This window comes from Artemia sp. Qi Xiang Cuo, chromosome 15 (genome assembly GCF_049724085.1).
Source record: "Artemia sp. Qi Xiang Cuo chromosome 15, ASM4972408v1, whole genome shotgun sequence".
Classification (NCBI taxonomy): Eukaryota; Metazoa; Arthropoda; class Branchiopoda; order Anostraca; family Artemiidae; genus Artemia; species Artemia sp. Qi Xiang Cuo.
Genome location: NC_142808.1, coordinates 34,200,219 through 34,223,752, shown reverse-complemented (window position 1 = coordinate 34,223,752; position 23,534 = coordinate 34,200,219). Strand labels below are relative to the sequence as shown.

Below are 23,534 nucleotides of genomic sequence, written 5' to 3'. Positions count from 1 at the left end.
AAAAGCTTTATTCCTGAGAAAATTTACATTATTTTTCAAAATAGGGATGGAAACAAAAAAAATTTTGTATATACTTACAACTTCTGACTGGGCTTCTATATCCGAACTCCTTGGCAAAACTTGAAGGGGGTTAATCTCACAATCTTCAGTAGGCTGAGATGAGGCATTATATGAGGCAGTCCATTCCCTTTTCAAGTTGCTTCCAGCTGACATGGAGCTAAAACTGGGGTTAGAGGACCCTGGCATTACAAGATTCGAGGCCATTGGCTGGTCCAGGTCTTGTGTACCTCTAGCAGCGAATTTGATAACTTATGGTCTTCCAGCTTGTATTAATATACCTTCGCTATATCTTGCCTTCTTTTCAGAAGGGGGGGTATTGCACGTGTACACTTCCTTGAAAAAAAAGGGTAGAATTTAGCATGAAAAAAATGCAATGTTTGTTTGGAAAATAATTAATTTTATTTTAGGAATTTAAAGTAGATTAAAAAATTTTTTTTTAAATATAGCTAATAACTTTTTCAAAAAAATCCCTAAAAAGTTTAAATTATAATTAAAAAAATAACAACTTAATTCCAGACTGACATGTATTTATTTTAAAAAACACCCCTAAAAAAACCGCCATCGTAAGCTTCAGCATATAAGAGAATTATTTATTGGTTTCAGCTCCTAAAACAATATGCTTCTAAGTATACAAGTAGCCTTAGTTACTGTGCAAGGAAATAATTTCTTCCTTAGCTTAATGACAAGACAATTTCTTTTTTTTATTATAATATTGAGAAAATTTCTACTCACCAGAAATTGCTTTGAATTATCTATTTTCTATTTAAATACTTACAAAAAATATCAGTTCTGTTATGTTCATTAAAATAGTCCTAACTGCTGAAGTCTCTAATTTTAAACTTGAATATATACAAAAAATAATACGCATCTAAAACCATACACCGGTTTTTCCGACATGGATTTAACCTAAAAAAAAACTTGTGTATAATGAAATAGAAATTCAGTTAATTATGTCAGAAAAAAATGGAACCAGAACAGATTATACCCAACCTGTTTGCTACGGGGGCGCACGCAAATTATATACCTTCAAGCAAATTCCATATGATATTTCAAATTACTATAGCTTCTATAGAAATGATACCTCTTTGCAAATGACCCTGGTAACCCCAATTACTTGAAAACCTACACACATATCTATGCCTTAGGCGTGGGGTTCAAATATATAGATGACTGGCCCGTGGTAAGGCATATTACACAATCACTGGCTGTATCTATTAATGCTTTACTACTGGTATGAACCCAGTATGTTTTATTCCGACGCGCATAACAAATTCTTCTTTTTCTCTGATTGATAATATTTTTTCACCTTATCCATGTGAGGCTACATTCGTGGTTATGGAGGATACATCTGACCATTGTATTTTAATGTCTGACTTCAAAGCGCAAAAGATAGTCAATAAAGAAAATCATATGAAGATGAGAAACTTTTCACAAGTAAATATGATTAAATTGAAATCTAATCTTAGCGATGTAGGATGGAGTGAAGTTATTAATGAGAATGACCCCAACATATCTTTAGATATATTTTATCGAATTTTGAATGAAAAACTGGACCTTCATTGCCCATTTAAAACTACGCACCGGAAAAGAACCTCACCCAAACAACCTTGGATAAGTCCATCACTTCTAAAATCTATCAAGGAAAAAAATAGACTGTAATAAGATAAAAATGAAATACCCCTCAGCTCATAATGTACAGCGATTCAAAAATTAAAAAAAATTGCTAGTTAAAAATCTCAGAACAAGTGAAAAAATGTATTAGGAAAATGCATTTAAAAAATCTGATTCACCTCGGACTACATGGAAATTAATTAAGGAAAAAATTGGAAACAATATTAAAAATCCACACCCTGAAGGGATCATAAATGAAAACGGTGTTGAGTTGAAGGGGATGGATGTTCTTGCAGAATATTTTTGTCATTATTTTTCTCATATTAGTTCTACCGTTGAACTGGAATCCCCTGAATCTCCATCTCATTCATATAAAGAATATCTCCCGCCATCCGAAAATTCCAGTATGTTCCTGGCCCCTGTCACTCGGTGAGTTCCAGAAAGTAATTATGAATCTAAAGAGTGGTAATTCTCTAGGTCTAGATTGGCTCTCCACAAATATTCTGAAAGAACTTGCATGCGTAATTCACGTCCCGTTGCTTCATATTTTAAATGCATCGATGTCATCAGGGATCTTTCCGGAAGTATGGAAATCTGCACGAGTTATTCCAATTCATAAGAAAAGTGATAACACAGATATAGGTAACTATCGCCGAGTAGCTATTCTTTCCCCTATATCTAAGGTTATTGAAAAAATTATTCAAAAAAGAATTGTCTCGTACTTTGATAAAAGGAATTTATTTACTAAAAATCAGTTTGGAATTAGGGCGGGTCATTCTACTGAACAAGCTATTGCAGCGCTAATTTTGGAGATTAATGATTCATTAAATGATGAAAATCCCGTATCTACTCTTTTCTATGATATAAAAAAGTCATTTGATACGCTAAACCATGAAATTTTAGTGGAGAAAATTAATAATGCAGGTATTAGAGGTAAAGGCCTAGATCTAATAAAAATCTTACTTGCATGGTCGAAAAATTCAGGTAGAAGTATGGGCACCTGTCAAGCCATATTGTTATTGATGATGTTGGAGTCCCCCAGGGATCAGTATTAGGGCCATTACTATGTTTGATTTATATAAATGACCTTTCGAGGTGTTTACCCTAAGATAGTAGTTTAGCAGTAATTTTGCAGATGATACGGCGGTGACAGTAAAAGCTAAAACCCCATCTTTGTTGGCTGAGAAAATGGTGACAGCAATGAATTCTTTGAATAAATGGTTTGCATGTAACTACTTGGCTCCGAACTTTTATAAAACTGAATTCATGATTTTTGGGCGGTCACAGCGGGTAGTAGATAAAATTACCATAGAAGAGTTAATTGTAAATCAAAGTAGGATAAAAAGAGTAAATTCATTTCGTTACCTTGGGATTATTCTTGATGAGCTTTTATCTTTCCGTAAGCATTCTGATTATTTGAGATTGAAACTTGCCCATAACTTACGTTGTCTTCATAGAATGAAACATGTATTTCCTTTTTCCACCCTAAAAATTTATATCATCCTCTAATTGAGTCATATTTTAAATATTGTCCTGTAATATATCTCAACACATTTATGGTCCATCTCCAACCTTTTCAGATAATTCAAAATAAGGCGGTTAGAATCCTGGGTACTTTTGTTCATCGCCCAGTGAGGCTTCAAAATCTTTCAGAAACCCAAACTTTATATCTTTTTCTCAATATACTTAATCTCAAACAACTGAAAGACCTGTATACAGCAATATGGTATTATGACATCCAATCTTCGGCAAATTATTTCCATGATCTGGGTATAATAGAGACTCCCATTTCTCCTGCCCACCACGTCCACTCCAAGAAGTATCGCCTTCCCCCAATTAAATCTAAAAGAGCTAGATTCTCAATCAGATACCAGATCCCTCATATTGAAAATAAATTTAATTTAATAGATGTGTCCCCAAGATACAAGAGCCGATTTTTTTTGAAAAAATATATTTCAAAATTTGTTCTTTGCCTGGATGTTGGGATTGGTGAATTTGGATTTTAGTATGAAATTTGTTGTGGTGTTCTCGCGCTGGGGTGGCCTCCTCTGTTATCTCCTACCATGTGTGTCTTTTTTTTCATTATTGATATGCTTTATTTTTTATTTAGGCAATTTTTTTTTTTTTATGTTTTTGGTCGACACATCGACCCCTGCTCCCCGTCGGCCAGTTTAGAAAATCATTTATTCATGTATTTTGTTTGTTAAATAAACTTATTCTTCTTTTTCTTCTTCTTCTCCCGAGAATGGCAGCTGAGAGTTCAGGGTTACCTTTCTCTCATTAATTTTGGCTCATCAGCTGCGTTCTGTTTAGTGCTTATGCTATCCCTGAATTTTTGGGTATCTCCCTAGAAATCTCGCAAAAACGGAGTGACTATAACGCTTGGGCCTAGAAGCGTCAAAGCTTTAAATCCAGCCCTGCTCATAATACAGATAAATGATTCATGAGCTAGTAATCGGCATGCTGCGACTGTTTTCTAAGACATATAAAAGCTTTTCAAATTTTTTTATTCAAAACAAAATATAAACAAACAAGAAAAATATTCAAATAGAGCTAACAGAGAGCTAAACTCGAATCGCTAAGCTGCTCATGAACTAAAACTCTCAACTTTGTTTGTTAAAATCGATAATTACAGTATCTGTGGCAAGGGAATAGAACTTGGCAAATTGCATCTGTACAGTCATAAAATTACTTAAATCAAAGATAAATCAGTATCTTCCAAATCCTTGCTTTCTTGATATTAAATGGGTTTCTTGAGGGTCTGCCTAAGAAACCTTATTATTTGTCTTAATGGCCCTCCATGATGCTTAAGTTATGAGATTAGTTCATCTGTTATTTTCACTGATGAGGCGAATTCTTTGATGAGGAATTGTTTAATAGAAAAAAATATCAGGGTTTCTGAATCCCTCTGAAAACGTTAACGCCTATCAAAATTGAAATAAAGATATTACTATTGGCAATGCCGTGATTTAACTAGTGCTATTCTGAACCAATCAGAACTATTCATAGAATTTTTCAGCAGTCCGAAAATTCTATGAAAAATATGATTAGCTCATTTTAGCGCTGTCTAAATCACGGTAAAATCTCAGTGTGCACGCGCCTTTACTTGTTTCTATAAATGGTTGTCTTGCAATTTCGCTTGCTCCAAGCTACTCCAAAACAAGATTAATGGTTTTGGTAGATTGCAGCAAATAGTTGAACAACATCAACCAAAAGAACTGGCTATTTCTAATAAACAAATACAAAGGAGTGTCCTTTGATAATAATGCAGTGGGGGTTGTCATACGATTTATCATTTTTTTTGCGTTCCAATTAAGATACTATAAGAAATCGCATCTTTATTCTTTGGATATCCTTACCCACATATTCAGCTTGGTATAAACCTTTTATTTTTTAATTCTTTACTTGAATATTGATCAAATAATGTTATGAATCTCAGCCATAAGAACAGTGATTTTCAAGAAATTAGTTTATATACAGTGTAGTAAGATATTTGAGAGGACCTATAAAAAATTGTTAATCTATACAGCTGTTTATGTAAAAAAATCAAATCCCCCCCCCTTCCTTTCGTCCAGGTTAGGACTATGCATGTATAATCGCAATTTCTTATTTTCTTGTTAAACTAGAATAATATTGTTAATGATAAACTAAATGTTAGTGTTAAACTGGTATGATATAACAATTTCTTATAATACTGAGATAGGGTTTCAATATTATAACTTGGATCATTTCCGAGTTATGCTCATATCTGCTGTTCAGTGATACCTGTTTCTCAAGTTTTCTGGTTGCCAAAGAGCTGGTAAAATTAGGTATAAGTAGTTTTTAGTTGCGTTGTGACCCATAAAAGGTTTGGAAGTTCCCAATTGCAGCAACCGCGCAAGTCACCTAAAAAAGAGCTTGATAAAATCGGCCGGCGTGGCATAATGTGCCAAAATGAAAAAGAAAACAAACCCTTACAACCAGTTATTTAATTTCTAATATTAAGAAACCTGCGATTTGGCCATATGTTTGTATTATCTGTCAGTTTGCCTGTTTCAGCGTATTTTTAAGTTGCCCCCCCCCACACTATACAAATTCCTGAATACATACCTCCCTATGCGGGTCCATGTTTAACCAATTTCTTATTTTGTTAGGTATCTAGACGATGTTAGTCACTATTCTGGTCCATCAAGCTCAGGGAGCAATTGCAGTCGGTATAGTCAGTATAGCACCCTGGTGAATGAAAGAGATGATCTTTCTCATTTATCAATCAGTGACACACTCCTGACGGATGGGATTACCCGTACTCCTTATGGGTAAGTTTTGTTGTTTTTTAGAGAGAGATGAGATTCCTTTATTGATCTATTCACAAAAGAAGACATCAAATTTAAACAAATATAGCCACTACTAGAAGGTCAAATAACCTGTGTGTAGGGACTCAATTGATTTATTAATTCGTATAATCGATAACATAAATAAATACACCAAAAAAAATTGAAGAAAAATAATAAGAAGAAGAAAGAAAAAAGAAAAAAAAATGACTAAACACTCACAAGAGATGACTAAACCTCAACCATAATATAAGGAGTGATGATGGGTTGGGACACATAAGATAAGATAAGGTATACTTAAAGCCCAAAAAATGCCATGTACACAAAAAACCAAAATTAATATAAACGTACATCATTGATCTCTACTCATTCTAAATTCCTGTCACATAGTAATCAATAAGCTAAGATTTTCTTTTGATAAAAACATTTCCAGATACCTTGAAGTAGCTATTCATTTTTCCCCAATATGCCTTCCCTTATCTTAGAAAGCCCCTGGTACGGGCTCAGGCAATGCATCAAATCATCCTCCTAATATCTGCAAAGCAGGCAAGTATATCTGTCTTCTTTACAGCTGTTTTCTTTTGCAAAATTTTTTAATCTTGCTCTAATTGCAGGGCGGGCAATTAGCCTGAGCTGCATCCAATAAGTGAGATATCTAGTTGATAAACTAAAGGTAGATCTCCTGCACATAAACTACCTTAACATCCTTGAACTTCCAACGTTTCCGAATTCTTTACCTCTTCACTCCATTTCTGGATCATTTAGTTTTCTAGTCAATCTTAATCCTATTTTCTAAACTCACGTGCATTTCATTTTGTCCTCCACCTTCATTCCAAGCAGAAGAAAAAATCTTATTATCTAAAATTTGTCTTATTTTAAATGACCATGATCCTTTTTTCCCTCGCGAAAGTAATTCTTCACAAGCAGCCGTAAGCAACCTATCACTCGGTAACTGTACCACCCTTAACCGAAATTTAATCATTGAGACCAGTCTGTAATTTTTTAGCAGCCATAGACGTAGATCAACATTCAAAAACTGGGAATGAGTTGTTCTGTGCAGCCGTACAATTTCTTAAAGTACCCTAATTGAATAGTTTCTAGGTGAGCAGCTTTCTCGTGGTCCCAAATCTCTAGAATTGACATTATTTTCGATGGAGAGACCTATTTACGGAGCGATAACTTTGCTGCTGTCCTCACTTTGAACGTTTCCTTTATATGCTGATTCCATCCTCCATTACTTTAAAATGTATATCCAATATCCACTATATTTTATCCTCAACTTGAAATTCCTCCTCTTCAAACCAAAATATACTATCCCATTTATCTTTCCTCTACCTAAATATAACACATTTGTTTTCTCGACAAATGTGTATTATTATCTCAACACAATTCATCTTTAATTATTCTACAGTTAGGTCAATTAACCTCTATGGATGAAATGCCCATTTTACAACTAAAGCTGTGTTATTTGCACTAAACTGAAAGATCTTTATTACCTAAACTCACAGCTGGTGCCCATTTTTTTTTTTCTAAAAACTCAAATTATATCAAGACCAAAAAGACGAGGTGACAAGGCACTTATCTGTTTTACTCCTGTCTTAATTTTAAACGGCCTCGAAAGTTCCGACCCAACTACTCTTACTATTGCGTTAGTTTCAAAACATATACTTTACGGATAAAACAGGGCGATGGCCCTACATCTCCAAGAATTTTTTAAAGTAGAACTATTTTAAGTAGATCTGAAGCCAAAATAAAATCAGACCGTCCCCGAGTGAGGAGGGACGAGGTCATAAGGAAAAATTTAAAGGAAATTTGAACTTCGTGGGAGGGAGTGAAAAGTGAAGCTCTGAACACATTAGGGTTGAGGAGGAGTGTTGGCCGCAGACGGCTTGGTGCTGCAGTAAGTTTTTCGTATTTGTAGTTGTTCGTAGCTATGACCTCCTCTCACCCCTCAAGGACATCTTCACTATTGTTTGGCCCTAGATGAATACGACCAGGCATTTTTGCAACCGATCATTCTTCATTCCTGAAAGGTGACCTTGTCATCTTAAGCTTTCTTTTCATTATAGAACCAAAAGTGGGACTGAGAACACATTTTTCGTAGGTCATTGAAAGTAGTACCTAGGCAATTTTTATGGTAAACATCTAGTATATTTTTTATAATCTTTGAAAGCGGCCGCGTGTCAGAGCTATACTTAACTTCTGCCATCACCGTGGCTTCCAGTAATCTAATGCTAGTTTGATGATTTAATCTTCATCTTCTTCCAAACTCTTTCCAAGTGCGGTAAAACACCCGGCTATTCTACTTGTGAATGCTTCCACCATCTGCATCCACTGCCCTTACTAAAAATCGCTGCATAAGAGAGTGAAGCTATCCACTAGGCTTATCGTCTTGTTACCTAACATCGCCTCATCATCCAAAGTTATTCGTTGCTAAAGCGATATTGTCATCTTTACACTAGTTTTCAAGCCTATTCTCTTGCCCTGAACGCGTAAAACCTCCAGAACTTTATTCATTTCAAAGACATTCTAATCCAAGACACTCAAGTTGCCTTCATCTACTATATCGATAACAGAGTTATTGGCTAATATTTTAATTTGAAATCGTATACCTCGACAGGTATAAGTTCACACTGGTCAAATATTTTGACGGTAGAAGGGGGGGCGGTGTACTTTTACGCCGACGAAGGGACGTCAACAGGGTTGCACCCCATGCTTCTGGCCTTGTTGCATGCATTTTGATATCAGAAAACATCTCTGAAAAATGTACTTTGCGTGCCAAAAAATCGAAATATTGAAAAAACATTGAATATCGAAAAAAAACAAGGATTTTGACATTAACCTTTTTATATGACTTTGGTCTCTGTGAATAATGTTTCTGTAATTTTAGGCAGTATTTTGGTTGTCTTTCTTCGAGCACTAATGGTTCTATATACGACAACTGTTGGATGAACGAAAGTTCTTCGAAAAATTCGCCAACTGTTCTTCAAACTCCCCGAAAAGGGACACGACTGCGAAGGACAGTTTCCCGATCCCAGCCAGACTTGTCAAAATTGAAACAAAAACGAGAGGACTCGTCTCTTCACATTTCGAATTCCCCGTAAGCGTGTTTTTTTGTAAACATATACGTCCGAATCTTTGAAAATTAATTATTGCTTTTAAGCGGTTTAATTATCGATTGATTCTATTTTGGTAATGTTCTAATTTTTAGTAGTTTTATTACTTTGTATCTTTAGTGTTTAGTTTTTCTTGGGTGACTCTAACCCTGCATACAGTGTGGGGGCAGGAGAGGATATTCTCACCTGACTAAGATTGATCCAAAGAAAAATCAACAAAAGTAATCTAAAGAATTTTTTGTCTCTCTCCCTAGGTTTGGATCTGTAGTTAACTCTACTAGTGATAAGATGGTCGAAAGGAATTCAATTGTACGATTCTTTTTTTCAATATGTTTCTAATATTCTTTTGGAAAACTATTCATTTGCAAAAAAAAAATAAAAAGTAGGACATTTTAACAGACACACTGCTTCTAAACTATTCAAGCCTTTTAGTTGAGTAGCTTTTTAATTGAATAAATGCTTAGTGTAAATGATATAAAGCCGTGTAGAAGATATACTGACGTACCATGAGGAAAGAAACAATAATACGAACATTTCGCCTACCAAACTAGGCGTCTTCAGCGTTGAAACAAAATAACAATTAAATGAGAAAATGAAAAGTAAAATCTAAAATAAGAAATGACTGAAAACAAAACGACCAAACCAATATAAAAACAATTGTTATTCCATGTGAGACACAGTAGTTGAAATTAATCACAATTAGGGCGATTAGCCATATCTCAAAATTCTTAGCAAATACCCATAACGCGGAACTATTTTATACGTCTGTTTTTCTTGCTGGTGTCAAAGCTTTTTGCCAAAGAAATAAGCCTTATCTCAAGCTTAATAACCATGCAATTGTGAATTTGCCCAACAAATTTGACGTTTATTCAAGTTACATTGCAAGGACGAGATGAGTCTATCTAAATATGTGTATATAACGAATTATTCTCTCCAACGTCTGCTTAGCTGAATGCATTTTACTCGTTTGATTTCATTAAAAATGTTTTCGTCCTTGTATAATGGACTCTTTGGGGATTAAAATATTGCCGGTATAATTCAATTAGCCTTTTTAGTTTCATAAACAAGGATGGACTTACCAATAGGATAGAAAGGTGGAACAATGAAAAAAAAGAAGAAAAGTATGTATAAACAATCAATTGATAAGTTTACTGAATCGATGATAAATTGGTAAGACAGATAAATTCAATACAACACTTATAACCAAAATTTACTACTTATTAGGAGACGTTTTTTAATCTAAACCTGGCAATATACCAGACTGTGTTATTTTGGTATTGCCTATGTATATTCAGTAGGCAACATTTAAGTTTTTAGACAAAATAAGGGTATTTGAGCAAAGCGCTAGGATCGAAAGAGCTCAGAAAAGAGCTCTAATGATAGTATCAAAGCAGGCCGAATTTCGTATGAAGAGCTGCTGACAAAGTTTAAAATGCAAACTCTGAAAAAAACAAGAGAGAAACTCTGCATGGATTTCGGAAGAAAACCTCTGATCCAGCCAATCCAAAAAATCCTTCCCCCCCCCCCTCAAACCACACCCAAACGACTCCCGCGCAGGGTTGCGGTGCCTGTTGAGAACTTCAGCCGGTACGCTGTGCCCATCAGCGGTTAGCGAAAATTTATACGTAGTTTCGTAAATATGTACAACGAAAATCAGGAGGATTGATTAGTGTTTTTTTTTAATATTCAATTTTTAATGTGACTGTAATGTGACTATGCTTGTATAATGTGACTAATGCTTTTTATTGTGACTATACTAAAGACATTTGGCAGTGACATGAAGATTTTGATGAAAATTAAAGTTTATCTGTCTATCTAAATAATTTAATATTTATCATTTTGAGCTTTTTGTTCCCCATTGACGGGGCAAGGTCAGTCTTACAAGCTTTCTGATTGTTCAGCTGAAATTTCATTGTAATTTTAATTGCATAATATACCCGAGGGGGATGAGCTCCATGGGTCAAGAGCTACCCGTATTGACGAAGGTGTCGTATGTCTCATCTTTAGGGTTACTTTTTTCTTCTTTTTTTATGCCGATTTTTAAATTTTGTAAAATGGTTCTGTAAAGCCCAATAAAAATAGTGCCAATTCAATTGCTCTTGCATCCAAATAAAAGCAAATGTGTGTATTCTATTTCCATTATTGATATTTCTTTTCTTCCACAGCCTGGCTGAGAAAATTCTTATGAAAGCAGGGAGTCCTCGGAAATCTCCTAAAGTGAAGGAAGATGACTGTTGGACCAACGCTGAGCTTCTGGATGCTCTTCTACAAGAAAATTTAGTTTTAAAAGAGGAAGTACGGCTACAGGTATCATAACGGCTCCTATAATCAATTACTATCAACAAATTACATAAATAGAACCCAGACAGGGTTGCCACTGGCCCTGAGAAAAACTCCCTAGGCAAATCGTAAAAAGAATAACCAGACTAGAAGAAAACAATTTAATGCAAACCCCCTAACTTCTTTTTCATGTGTGTTGAAACCATCAACTGCTCTTCAGTCATTTGGCCAGATGTGTTTTCACCAGACAGTTGTGACTCTTTCTTTTATGGTTCATTTTCAATTTAGATGTTTTAATTTGGAGTCCCTAAAGAGGAGTCATCACAATAATAGTAATAATAATGATTTATCGAAGCAGGTACCCACTAATATATATATATATATATATATATATATATATATATATATATATATATATATATATATATATATATATATATATATATATATATATATATATATATATATATGTATATGTATATGTATAATTGCATACACTTTGCGTAAGTTATAAGAAAGATGATCTGTCGTGACTGCTTGTGTACTTCTAAAGTCTGAACTTTGCTTTTAACTTCAATATTAAAAAGTGATGCCTGGATAAATCTTGCTTTTCTCAATCGAGATGTAAGGCACAACAACGTCAGGTGAGGACTGAAAATTAAACACCAAAAGCTTGATTTTTTTGCATTAATTCGAAGAGCAAGACCGTTATGTCCAACTGACAAATGATTAAAGTTGTATAACGTTGTAGCCAGAATATGGTTTATCAGCAACAGGTCCTCAGCGTAGGCAATCAGGCTAAATTTGCGATCTCAATAGAAAAAACACCTCGAATGTTCTTTGTCGCAGCAGTTGCTATTGAGTTGAATCGGATGGGGCTCAATATTGGACCTTGCCTTAGCCCTCTACGACTTCATGGGATCAGTAATCCCGTTTGCTGAGGCTTTTATACGGATAGAACTATGAACGACAAAACTGTGACAAGATGCGATTTGAAACATGTTTTCATAAGATTCAAAACACCTGGGGCTGAGCAGCCGAAGCAATATCAACACTATAAATTTATGTAGATGAACAAAGTTCTTCTGCTCTAGAAATCACTACGTATTCTCAGTAGATAATGCACAACTCTGCAACCTAAAGTTTTTTTAAAACCAAATAGCCAGTGTTCAGTATTACACTTTAATAAAAATTCCAGCAGAAGAATTCGTTCAAATAGCTTAGTTAGGAAGCATTTTTATAGGGCAGGGCACTGATCCTCATTTTTTTTTTCTTTAGTATATGTGTGACTCCTATCGAAGCGTTTTATTGCTAAAAGCATATGAGAATGCCTTCGTTGTTGGGTTTCTGACGATTATTCTAAATGTGATGAAGTATTGAATGCTATTTTGAGACCCGCGTAGGTTGCAAAGCTCATAGGGCAGGTCTAGGGTCAGAGAGATATTTATTTTGGCTATAGGCGTTTACCCCCCCCCTCCAGCGGAAATACCCCCCCCCCCCCGTGGAAAATAAGGTTTTCCAAATTTGAAAATTTTATTTGAGTTTTGTTGGGGTTTTCTTTCCGTAGGGGGAAGGAATTTTGGTACTTGTGTATTATTCGCCACTTACTCAAGTTTGTGCTGTGTAAAACTCGAGAACAAACCGGTTTCTTCGTTAGTTTCTTTGAGCTTAGCGTGAGACAAGACAAAGACAAGTGACAGAATAGATGGAAAATATATAATTTGTGCTATATAATTGCACATAAGGAGTGTTGGGGGGGGGGGGTTAAAGTATTTGGACAGCTTGAAGTCAGAAAACAATTCTTACTTCATAATATTTAGAATAATTGTACCTAACACATTTTGCATGTAGACCCGCTATACTTACCTCCCGCCACTTATGTGCAAATATATAGCCCAAATTTGTTTCTAAAGTAACGAAGAAACCGGTTTGTTCTCGAGTTTTACACATCGTAGAATTGAGTGAGTGTTGTATAATACATAGGTTCCAAAATTCCTTCCCCCTACGGAAAAAAAAACTCAAATAAAATTCTAAAATTTGGAAATTCTTGTTTTCCACGGGGAATATTTCCGGGGGGGGGGGGTATTTCGACGGGGTTGGTCCTTTCCGTGGGGGGTATTTTCCACGGGGGGGACGCCGACCACTATTTATTTTTAATGTTTCTGTTCCGTTTAATAAGTTCTATGATAACAGTTACTAGCCCTAGCAATGAAACAATAAAGAAAGATTACGGGGAAATTTGCAGCTGGTGAACATATTAGAATATATGCAGGATATTTTGGCAAATGATTTCTGCTAAGTCGTCTTGATTACGAGTTGAAACATGAAAACAACGATAAACGGAGAAAATGAATATCTTAGAAATTGTGAGAAACAAAAAATTCATCAGAAGCAATATAAAAAAAATAATAACATGTTATAGCAGGGATGTTTTCATATTGAGTCTCTGGTTTCAAATTTTGCTAATTTTTGTTCTTCTTGTTTGTTTCATGCATCTTGACCATTATTCTTGATTAACATTCCATGTTCTATGTTTAATTGACAGGCTGCCAAATTGGAGAAGCTTTCAAGGCTTGAAAGTGAGCTATGCTCTATTCAAGCAAGTCATCAGGCTCTGATCAGAATGAACGAAAGGCGGGAAACCCTTGAGCGAACTGCAAGACTTCGCCTAGAATGTGAAAATCGAAAACTTCAAGAGATGAACGAGGATCTGCGAAATCAGGTATTATGGAATTGTAAAAATTTTGGAAACTAAAAAAAGAACAAAATTCAGGAAGGGGGAGAATTGAATTGTAATTTTGAGGTTTCGCTTTTGCATAAAATAGGTGTTTTAGCATTTTGTGCCCTTTTTTTTGCAAGGTCATGTGTCATGATGGTTTATCTGATGTGCTGATGTACTGAAGCTGATGTTAATCATGATGTGCTGAAACATTATGAAGGGCCAATTGTTTACGACGTCTTTTTAATATTCAAAGAATTCAATAGGCTCCTGGCTGATTACAAAATATATGCTTAATATTGAAAATAAATGAATAACTTGTTTTGTAGAGTAAATATATAACTATTTTATTTCTATTTAGCTCCTCGTTTCTTTTTTTACTGTTTTAATTTTTACCGTTTTACCCATTACATATGAAACAACTTGGTTTTAAAAAAAACAACTGCGCTTGCCCTGTATCTGCTACGTGTAAGCTACATCAAGCACAGCAGTTGTCTCTGTCATTGAAATTAAAGGGTGACTTACTTAAATTGAAAAATACAAAAAGAAAAAAAAATTCATTTTTTCTGCTGAAGTAAAGAAAAAGACTCGAACGTAAACACTATGGAATCACCGTTGCTGAATAGTTTTCCATAGCCTCTAAAGTTTTCTTGCATGTTGCAGTACCTTGGGGGGGGGGGGGGGTAACTGAAAACATACTGAATATGTCAAATCTGGGCACTGTTAATCCTTATCTATTTATATTTTGATGTTTTCTGACTAATTCGTCTAGGAAGAGTTACGTAATTATTGTTTTATTCATAATTTTTTTGAAGCGTTCATTTCAAAACTAATTGAAATATATACTTGGAGTGTTAAAACAAAACTTTGAGAATCTTGGCTGCCTTTTTATAAGGCATGTGTTCATGGGTTATATTTCTGAAGAAGGGTGAAATTTCGGAAGGGGAGGGGGGAGGGCTAGTTCAAACAAAAAGCAAATATAGATTACTGTATAAAACTATAAAAAAAATTGCGACTGACAACAAGAAAAATTTTCAAAATGGAAAAGGATATTTTTTTTCTTGAAAAACAAAAGTATAAGAACTTCAGAAATAGGATTTTTTTTTTCTCCAAATGCTAGTTGAATTAATAAAAGCTGTTTTAACATCCCATGTATTTCATTTATATTAAACAAGATCAAATAAATTGATTTGTTTTTTCCAAAATATTGAAACATTTTAAACGTGAAATCAACGTTTTCTGCTTTATTATTCGGAAATTATCATGAAAAAATCCAGCTCAAAATTGCTTAAATGACGACTTTTATTCACGATCCTTGACATAGGAAAGTTGCTAAAAATCACGATGATTAGCCTTAAAGTCTATTCACTAAAGACCTTTTTCATCTTACTTCGGTAGTGTTTTAATGACTGGTTAAAAATCTCTGTGAATTTTTGCAAGTTAAAGCTATTTAAGCTTTTGATAATTTTTTTTTTCATCTTACTTCGGTAGTATTGTAATGACTGGTGAAAAACCTCTGTGAATTTTTGCAAGTTAAAGCTATTTAAGCTTTTATTTATTTTATTTTTTTTTCATCTTACTTCGGTAGTGTTTCAATGACTGGTGAAAAACATCTGTGAATTTTTGCAAGTTAAAGCTATTTAAGCTTTCGTTTATTTTTTCTTTTTTATCTTACTTCGGTAGTGTTTTAATGACTGGTGAAAAACCTCTGTGAATTTTTGCAAGTTAAAGCTATTTAAGCCTTTGTTTATTTTTTTTCATCTTAATTCGGTAGTGTTTTAATGACTGGTGAAAAACATCTGTGAATTTTAGCAAGTTAAAGATATTTAAGCTTTTGTTTATTTTTTTTATCTTACTTCGGTAGTGTTTTAATGACTGGTGAAAATCCTCTGTGTGATTTTTGCAAGTTAAAGCTATTTAAGCCTTTGTTAATTTTTTTTTCTTCTTACTTCGGTAGTATTTTAATGACTGGTGAAAAACCTCTGTGAATTTTTGCAAGGTAAAGCTATTTAAGCTTTTATTTTTATTTTTTTTTCATCTTACGTCGGTAGTGTTTCAATGACTGGTGAAAAACATCTGTGAATTTTTGCAAGTTAAAGCTTTTTAAGCTTTTGTTTATTTTTTATTTTTTATCTTACTTCGGTAGTGTTTTAATGACTGGTGAAAAACCTCTGTGAATTTTTGCAAGTTAAAGCTATTTAAGCTTTTGTTTATTTTTTTCATCTTACTTCGGTAATGTTTTAATGACTGGTGAAAAACATCTGTGAATTTTCGCAAGTTAAAGCTATTTAAGCATTTGTTTATTTTTTTCATCTTACTTCGATAGTGTTTTAATGACTGGTGAAAATCCTCTGTGAATTTTTGCAAGTTAAAGCTATTTAAGCTTTTGTTTATTTTTTCTTTTTTATCTTACTTCGGTAGTATTTTAATGACTGGTGAAAAACCTCTGTTAATTTTTGCAACTTAAAGCTATTTAAGCTTTTGTTTATTTTTTCTTTTATATCTTACTTCGGTAGTGTTTTAATGACTGGTGAAAAACCTCTATGAATTTTTGAAAGTTAAAGCTATTTAAGCTTTTGTTTATTTTTTTTTTTAATCTTACTTCGGTAGTGTTTTAATGACTGGTGAAAAACATTTGTGAATTTTCGCAAGTTAAAGCTATTTAAGCTTTTGTTTATTTTTTTCATCTTACTTCGGTAGTGTTTTAATGACTGGTGAAAATCCTCTGTAAGTTTTTGCAAGTTAAAGCTATTTAAGCTTTTGTTTATTATTTTTTTCATCTTACTTCGGTAGTGTTTTAATGACTGGTGAAAAATCTCTGATAATTTTTGCAAGTTAAAGCTATTTAAACTTTTGTTTATTTTTTTCTTTTTTATCTTACTTCGGTAGAATTTTAATGAGTGGTGAAAAACCTCTGTGAATTTTTGCAAGTTAAAGCTATTTAAGCTTTTGTTTATTTTTTCTTTTTTTTTCTTACTTCGGTAGTATTTTAATGACTGGTGAAAAACCTCTGTGAATTTTATCAAGTTAAAGCTATTTAAGCTTTTGTTTATTTTTTTCATTTTACTTCGGTAGTGTTTTAATGACTGGTGAAAAACCTCTGTGAATTTTTGCAAGGTAAAGCTATTTAAGCTTTTATTTATTATTTTTTTCATCTTACTTCGGTAGTGTTTCAATGACTGGTGAAAAACATCTGTGAATTTTTGCAAGTTAAAGCTTTTTAAGCTTTTGTTTATTTTTTATTTTTTATCTTACTTCGGTAGTATTTTAATGACTGGTGAAAAACCTCTGTGAATTTTTGCAAGTTAAAACTATTTAAGCTTTTTTTTATTTTTTTTCATCTTACTTCGGTAGTGTTTTAATGACTGGTGAAAAACATTTGTGAATTTTTGCAAGTTAAAGCTATTTAAGCTTTTGTTTATTTTTTTCATCTTACTTCGGTAGTGTTTTAATGACTGGTGAAAATCCTCTGTGAATTTTTGCAAGTTAAAGATATTTAAGCTTTTGTTTATTTTTTCTTTTTTATCTTACTTCGGTAGTATTTTAATGACTGGTGAAAAACCTCTGTTAATTTTTGCAACTTAAAGCTATTTAAGCTTTTGTTTATTTTTTCTTTTATATCTTACTTCGGTAGTGTTTTAATGACTGGTGAAAAACCTCTATGAATTTTTGCAAGTTAAAGCTATTTAAGCTTTTGTTTATTTTTTTTCATCTTACTTCGGTAGTGTTTTAATGACTGGTGAAAAACATTTGTGAATTTTCGCAAGTTAAAGCTATTTAAGCTTTTGTTTATTTTTTTCATCTTACTTCGGTAGTGTTTTAATGACTGGTGAAAAACATTTGTGAATTTTCGCAAGTTAAAGCTATTTAAGCTTTTGTTTATTTTTTTTTCATCTTGCTTCGGTAGTGTTTTAATGACTGGTGAAAATCCTCTGTGAATTTTTGCAAGTTAAAGCTATTTAAACTTTTGTTTATTTTTTCTTTTTTTATCTTACTTCGGTAGAATTTTAATGAGTGGTGAAAAACCTCTGTGAATTTTTGCAAGTTAAAGCTATTTAAGCTTTTGTTTATTTTTTCTTTTTTTTTCTTACTTAGGTAGTATTTTAATGAATGGTGAAAAACCTCTGTGAATTTTCGCAAGTTAAAGCTATTTAAGCTTTTGTTTATTTTTTTCATTTTACTTCGGTAGTGTTTTAATGACTGGTGAAAATCCTCTGTGAATTTTTGCAAGTTAAAGCTATTTAAGATTTTGTTTATTTTTCTTTTTTTATCTTACTTCGGTAATATTTTAATGACTGGTGAAAAACCTCGGTGAATTTTTGCAAGTTAAAGCTATTTAATCTTTTGTTTATTTTTTCTTTTTTATCTTACTTCGGTAGTATTTTAATGACTGGTAAAAAACCTCGGTGAATTTTTGCAAGTTAAAGATATTTAACATTTTGTTTATTTTTTCTTTTTTATATTAATTAGGTATTATTTTAATGACTGGTAAAAAACCTCGGTGAATCTTTGCAAGTTAAAGCTATTTAAGCTTTTGTTTATTTTTTCTTTTTTATCGTACTTCGGTAGTATTTTAATGACTGGTAAAAAACCTCGGTGAATTTTTGCAAGTTAAAGCTATTTAACCTTTTTTTTATTTTTTCTTTTTTATCTTACTTCGGTAGTATTTTAATGACTGGTGAAAAACCTCTGTGAATTTTTGAAAGTTAAAGATATTTAAGCTTTTTTTTATTTTTTATCTTACTTCTGTAGTATTTTAATGACTGGTGAAAAACCTCTGTGAATTTTTGCAAGTTAAAGCTATTTAAGCTTTTGTTTATTTTTTTCATCTTACTTCGGTAATGTTTTAATGACTGGTGAAAAACATCTGTGAATTTTCGCAAGTTAAAGCTATTTAAGCTTCTGTTTATTTTTTTTCATCTTACTTCGGTAGTGTTTTAATGACTGGTGAAAATCCTCTGTGAATTTTTGCAAGTTAAAGCTATTTAAGCTTTTGTTTATTTTTCTTTTTTTATCTTACTTCGGTAGTATTTTAATGACTGGTGAAAAACCTCTGTGAATTTTTGCAAGTTAAAGCTATTTAAGCTTTTTTTTATTTTTTATCTTACTTCGGTAGTATTTTAATGACTGGTGAAAAACCTCTGTGAATTTTTGCAAGTTAAAGCTATTTAACCTTTTGTTTATTTTTTCTTTTTTATCTTACTTCGGTAGTATTTTAATGACTGGTGAAAAACCTCTGTGAATCTTTGCAAGTTAAAGCTATTTAAGCTTTTGTTTATTTTTCTTTTTTATACTACTTCGGTAGTATTTTAATGACTGGTGAAAAACCTCTGTGAATTTTTGCAAGTTAAAGCTATTTAAGCTTTTGTTTATTTTTTCTTTTTTATCTTACTTCGGTAGTATTTTAATGACTGGTGAAAAACCTCTGTGAATTTTTGCAAGTTAAAGCTATTTAAGCTTTTTTTTATTTTTTATCTTACTTCTGTAGTATTTTAATGAATGGTGAAAAACCTCTGTGAATTTTTGCAAGTTAAAGCTATTTAAGCTTTTGTTTATTTTTTTTCATCTTACTTCGGTAATGTTTTAATGACTGGTGAAAATCCTCTGTGAATTTTTGCAAGTTAAAGCTATTTAAGCTTTTGTTTATTTTTTCTTTTTTATCTTACTTCGGTAGTATTTTAATGACTGGTGAAAAACCTGTGTGAATTTTCGCAAGTTAAAGCTATTTAAGCTTTTGTTTGTTTTTTTCATCTTACTTCGGTAGGGTTTTAATGACTGGTGAAAATCCTCTGTGAATTTTTGCAAGTTAAAACTATTTAAGCTTTTTTTTTTTTTCATCTTACTTCGGTAGTGTTTTAATGACTGGTGAAAAACATCTGTGAATTTTTGCAAGTTAAAGCTATTTAAGCTTTTGTTTATTTTTTTCATCTTACTTCGGTAGTGTTTTAATGACTGGTGAAAATCCTCTGGGAATTTTTGCAAGTTAAAGCTATTTAAGCTTTTGTTTGTTTTTGTTTTTCATCTTACTTCGGTAGTGTTTTAATGACTGGTGAAAATCCTCTGTGAATTTTTGCAAGTTAAAGCTATTGAAACTTTTGTTTATTTTTTCTATTTTTTTATCTTACTTTGGTAGAATTTTAATGACTGGTGAAAAACATCTGTGAATTTTCGCAAGTTAAAGCTATTTAAGCTTTTGTTTATTTTTTTTCATTTTACTTCGGTAGTGTTTTAATGACTGGTGAAAATCCTCTGGGAATTTTTGCAAGTTAAAGCTATTTAAGCTTTTGTTTATTTTTCTTTTTTTATCTTACTTCGGTAGTATTTTAATGACTGGTGAAAAATCTCTGTGAATTTTTGCAAGTTAAAGCTATTTAAGCTTTCGTTTATTTTTTCTTTTTTATCTTACTTCGGTAGTATTTTAATGACTGGTGAAAAAACCTCTGTGAATTTTTGCAAGTTAAAGCTATTTAATCTTTTGTTTATTTTTTCTTTTTTATCTTACTTCGGTAGTATTTTAATGACTGGTAAAAAACCTCGGTGAATTTTTGCAAGTTAAAGCTATTTAATCTTTTGTTTATTTTTTCTTTTTTATCTTACTTCGGTAGTATTTTAATGACTGGTGAAAAACCTCTGTGAATTTTTGCAAGTTAAAGCTATTTAAGCTTTTGTTTATTTTTTCTTTTTTATCTTACTTCGGTAGTATTTTAATGACTGGTGAAAAACCTCTGTGAATTTTTGCAAGTTAAAGCTATTTAATCTTTTTTTTTCTTTTTTCTTTTTTATCTCACTTCGGTAGTATTTTAATGACTGGTGAAAAACCTCTGTGAATTTTTGTAAGTTAAAGCTATTTAAGCTTTTGTTTATTTTTTCTTTTTTATCTTACTTCGGTAGTGTTTTAATGACTGGTGCTAGTAACTTTTATTTCTCATCAAAGTCTTGCCCATGCGTCCAAATGGCGACTTCCCCCTTTCTTGTGCTCTGTTCCTATACATGTCCTGTACCACGCAAATACCTAGTTTAATGCTTTTCTAGGTTGATATGCTTACCAATCGCATTCTCAGTGGGCTGAACACCTGTCCAGATGGGGAGATTGGAAGAGAAATGGCTCAGAGAGACTTGACTATTGCACGGCTTCTATCGCAAAGTATTTTATTTTATTGTTTCGCTTCTTTTTTCTAATATTTTCAGGGATTTTATTTACTTGATAACATGGTTCTGATCATCTCCTTAGTAACAATGGCAAAAATATAAAAAAAAATTGAAACCTGTTGAACTTCAAACGTTGAATGATAGGGATTGCGTATTTAGCCCGTACAATTTGCTTGATTTCTTGTTGTTAAAAGCGAAATCGTTGAAGTTTTTACTGTTCTTATAGTGGCTTTTACAATTGCAAAGCTACTTTTGCAAAGAGAAAGCAGCGCCATTTGGAAATAGCAGCTCTGAGAAGGCCAATAGTCTAAAAACACTAAACCAACCTTTCAAATGAAAAATATTTTATTTTGAAGCATGTTTGACGTAGTTTGCCAAATTAAATTTTTTCAATTTCAGTTTTTCTTCCTCAAAGTATTGGCACCTAAAATCAGCATCTGAATCTTTCTTTCCACGAGTTGTCTTTTTGCTTGGAAACGTTATTAGACTATTTTTGAGATTATATTCCCAACCAAATTAGGTATGCTCATTCCTTATCCTTCCTCTTTTTTTCTTTTTTTTTTTTACAGCCACTAATGATGTGTAAGTACGATACAAACACACAAATCACCTGGATAGAAATATTTCCCCATTGTCTGCAATTTATTCCGTGAGTAATGATGGTTAGTGACTAAGGTGGTATTTGTGACTATCAGTGTATATATAAATACTTTGGCTACAAATTCACTTGACTAGACGTCACCAAATGCAGTGTTGAACAAATGCACTATTAATCAAAATTATAATGCTTGCATTTGGCTTGTCTCTGCAAAGTAGCCAATTAAAAACTCGTATTTTAGGTATTGATATAGCGTGGAATTCTTTTTGTTAATTTGACCTATTATCTTAAACTAGGGGCCAATGACGTTCAATTGATGATTTTAGGTACTGAGTAAACTGATCGTGTAAATGTGCTGCATTTACCTTGCTAGTATTGTTAGTATGGGTATTGAATGCCGTGAAGATGTAAAAAGTAGAATAAATAAGGCATAGGGTGTTTTTTGTTTGCAGCTGAAAAGGTTTAGAAGAATAGAAAAATAAGCCTTAGAACTAAGATTAGGATGCTAGCAGCCATGGCAATGATAATGGTCAAGTACGGCTCTGAAATTTGGAAACTGAGGGAGGATATGTCAAATTTGTTCCATTAAAATTGTTGAAGGGTTTGAGCAATTTTGTATTAAATATTAAGCTGCTGTTTGATCCCACTTGTCTTGGCCATGGTGGAAGAAAGTCTAAGGTGGCTAGGTCACGTTTTAGGGATGAAGGTTGATAAACTGTTGAAAATTAGGCTTTTGGCAATCTATCTGGGACCAGTATCGTATCTAGGATTTTTTTTTTTTTTCGAGGGGGTTGTGGGTTTGCAAAAGGATTTTCTCCGGGGGAGAGTACAGAAAAGTTTAAAAAACGCATCAAAAACTTCTTTACATTCATGTTTGTTACTGTTACGAGTTGGACAAACATTTCGGGGGGGGGATCAAACCCCTCTCCCATCCTGGATACGGCCTTGTCTGGGACTACATGAAAAACCAGACGTTTTCATATAGGTTGGGAAGAGGTCTTAAGAAAATATTAAACTAAGTAGGAACTTCATGGGAAAGAGTGAAGTGTTGAACCGTGGGATGGAAAAGGAGTGTGCGCATTTGAGTTAGACTCAGGCGCTTTAATGCTGCAACGAGTTGTGAGCGGTAGTAGCAACCTGAATAACTTAATTATTTATTTTCAAATAGAACTATCCATCACAGTTCTCTATCTACATATTCAATCTGCTCCTATTTTCTAGTGATTATCAACAAGGTACATGTCTAGTTTGTTTCCACAATCTAATCTAAATACTCTATTTTAACTTGTTTTATTCACCAATACTTTTTGTCGAAGTATCAGCAAGTCTTCCCTCGAAGCCTTACATTCAGAAGAGACCAGCTTTTGCATTGTCTAACATCAGCTAGATTTGTCAAAAAATTTTAATTTAGGTACAACAAAATGTTCAAATGGGAATAAGTCCATTTATTAGACAGTGAAATACCAAAGTATTAAAATTAAAACTCTGTCAGACAAATCTAGCGAATGAACCGGAAGTTATCATTTTGTTCTTTATTAATATGGTAGCTTTAATATTAATGGTTTAGTATTTCCGCTGATGACGATCGCTGTATATGTGGTCGAAATATCAAGACGTTGTATCTGTTTTCACTGTCAAATAAATGGACTTTTCCCAATTTGAACGTTTACTTGTTCGCCAGTGTGGTTTGT

At 32.9% G+C, this 23,534-nt stretch overlaps 1 protein-coding gene across 2 annotated transcripts in view; it reads left to right on the top strand.

Moving 5' to 3' along the window:
• Window positions 1-23,534, top strand: part of LOC148943598 (uncharacterized) — a 79,536-nt gene that overhangs the window by 34,550 nt on the left and 21,452 nt on the right. For both annotated transcript variants that reach the window (XM_089100976.1, XM_089100975.1), the window contains exons 4-8: window positions 5,805-5,966; window positions 8,872-9,081; window positions 11,263-11,404; window positions 13,923-14,099; window positions 21,129-21,240. In XM_089100976.1, coding sequence (XP_088957102.1) covers window positions 5,805-5,966; window positions 8,872-9,081; window positions 11,263-11,404; window positions 13,923-14,099; window positions 21,129-21,240 — 803 coding nt within the window. The remainder of the gene's footprint in view (window positions 1-5,804; window positions 5,967-8,871; window positions 9,082-11,262; window positions 11,405-13,922; window positions 14,100-21,128; window positions 21,241-23,534) is intronic.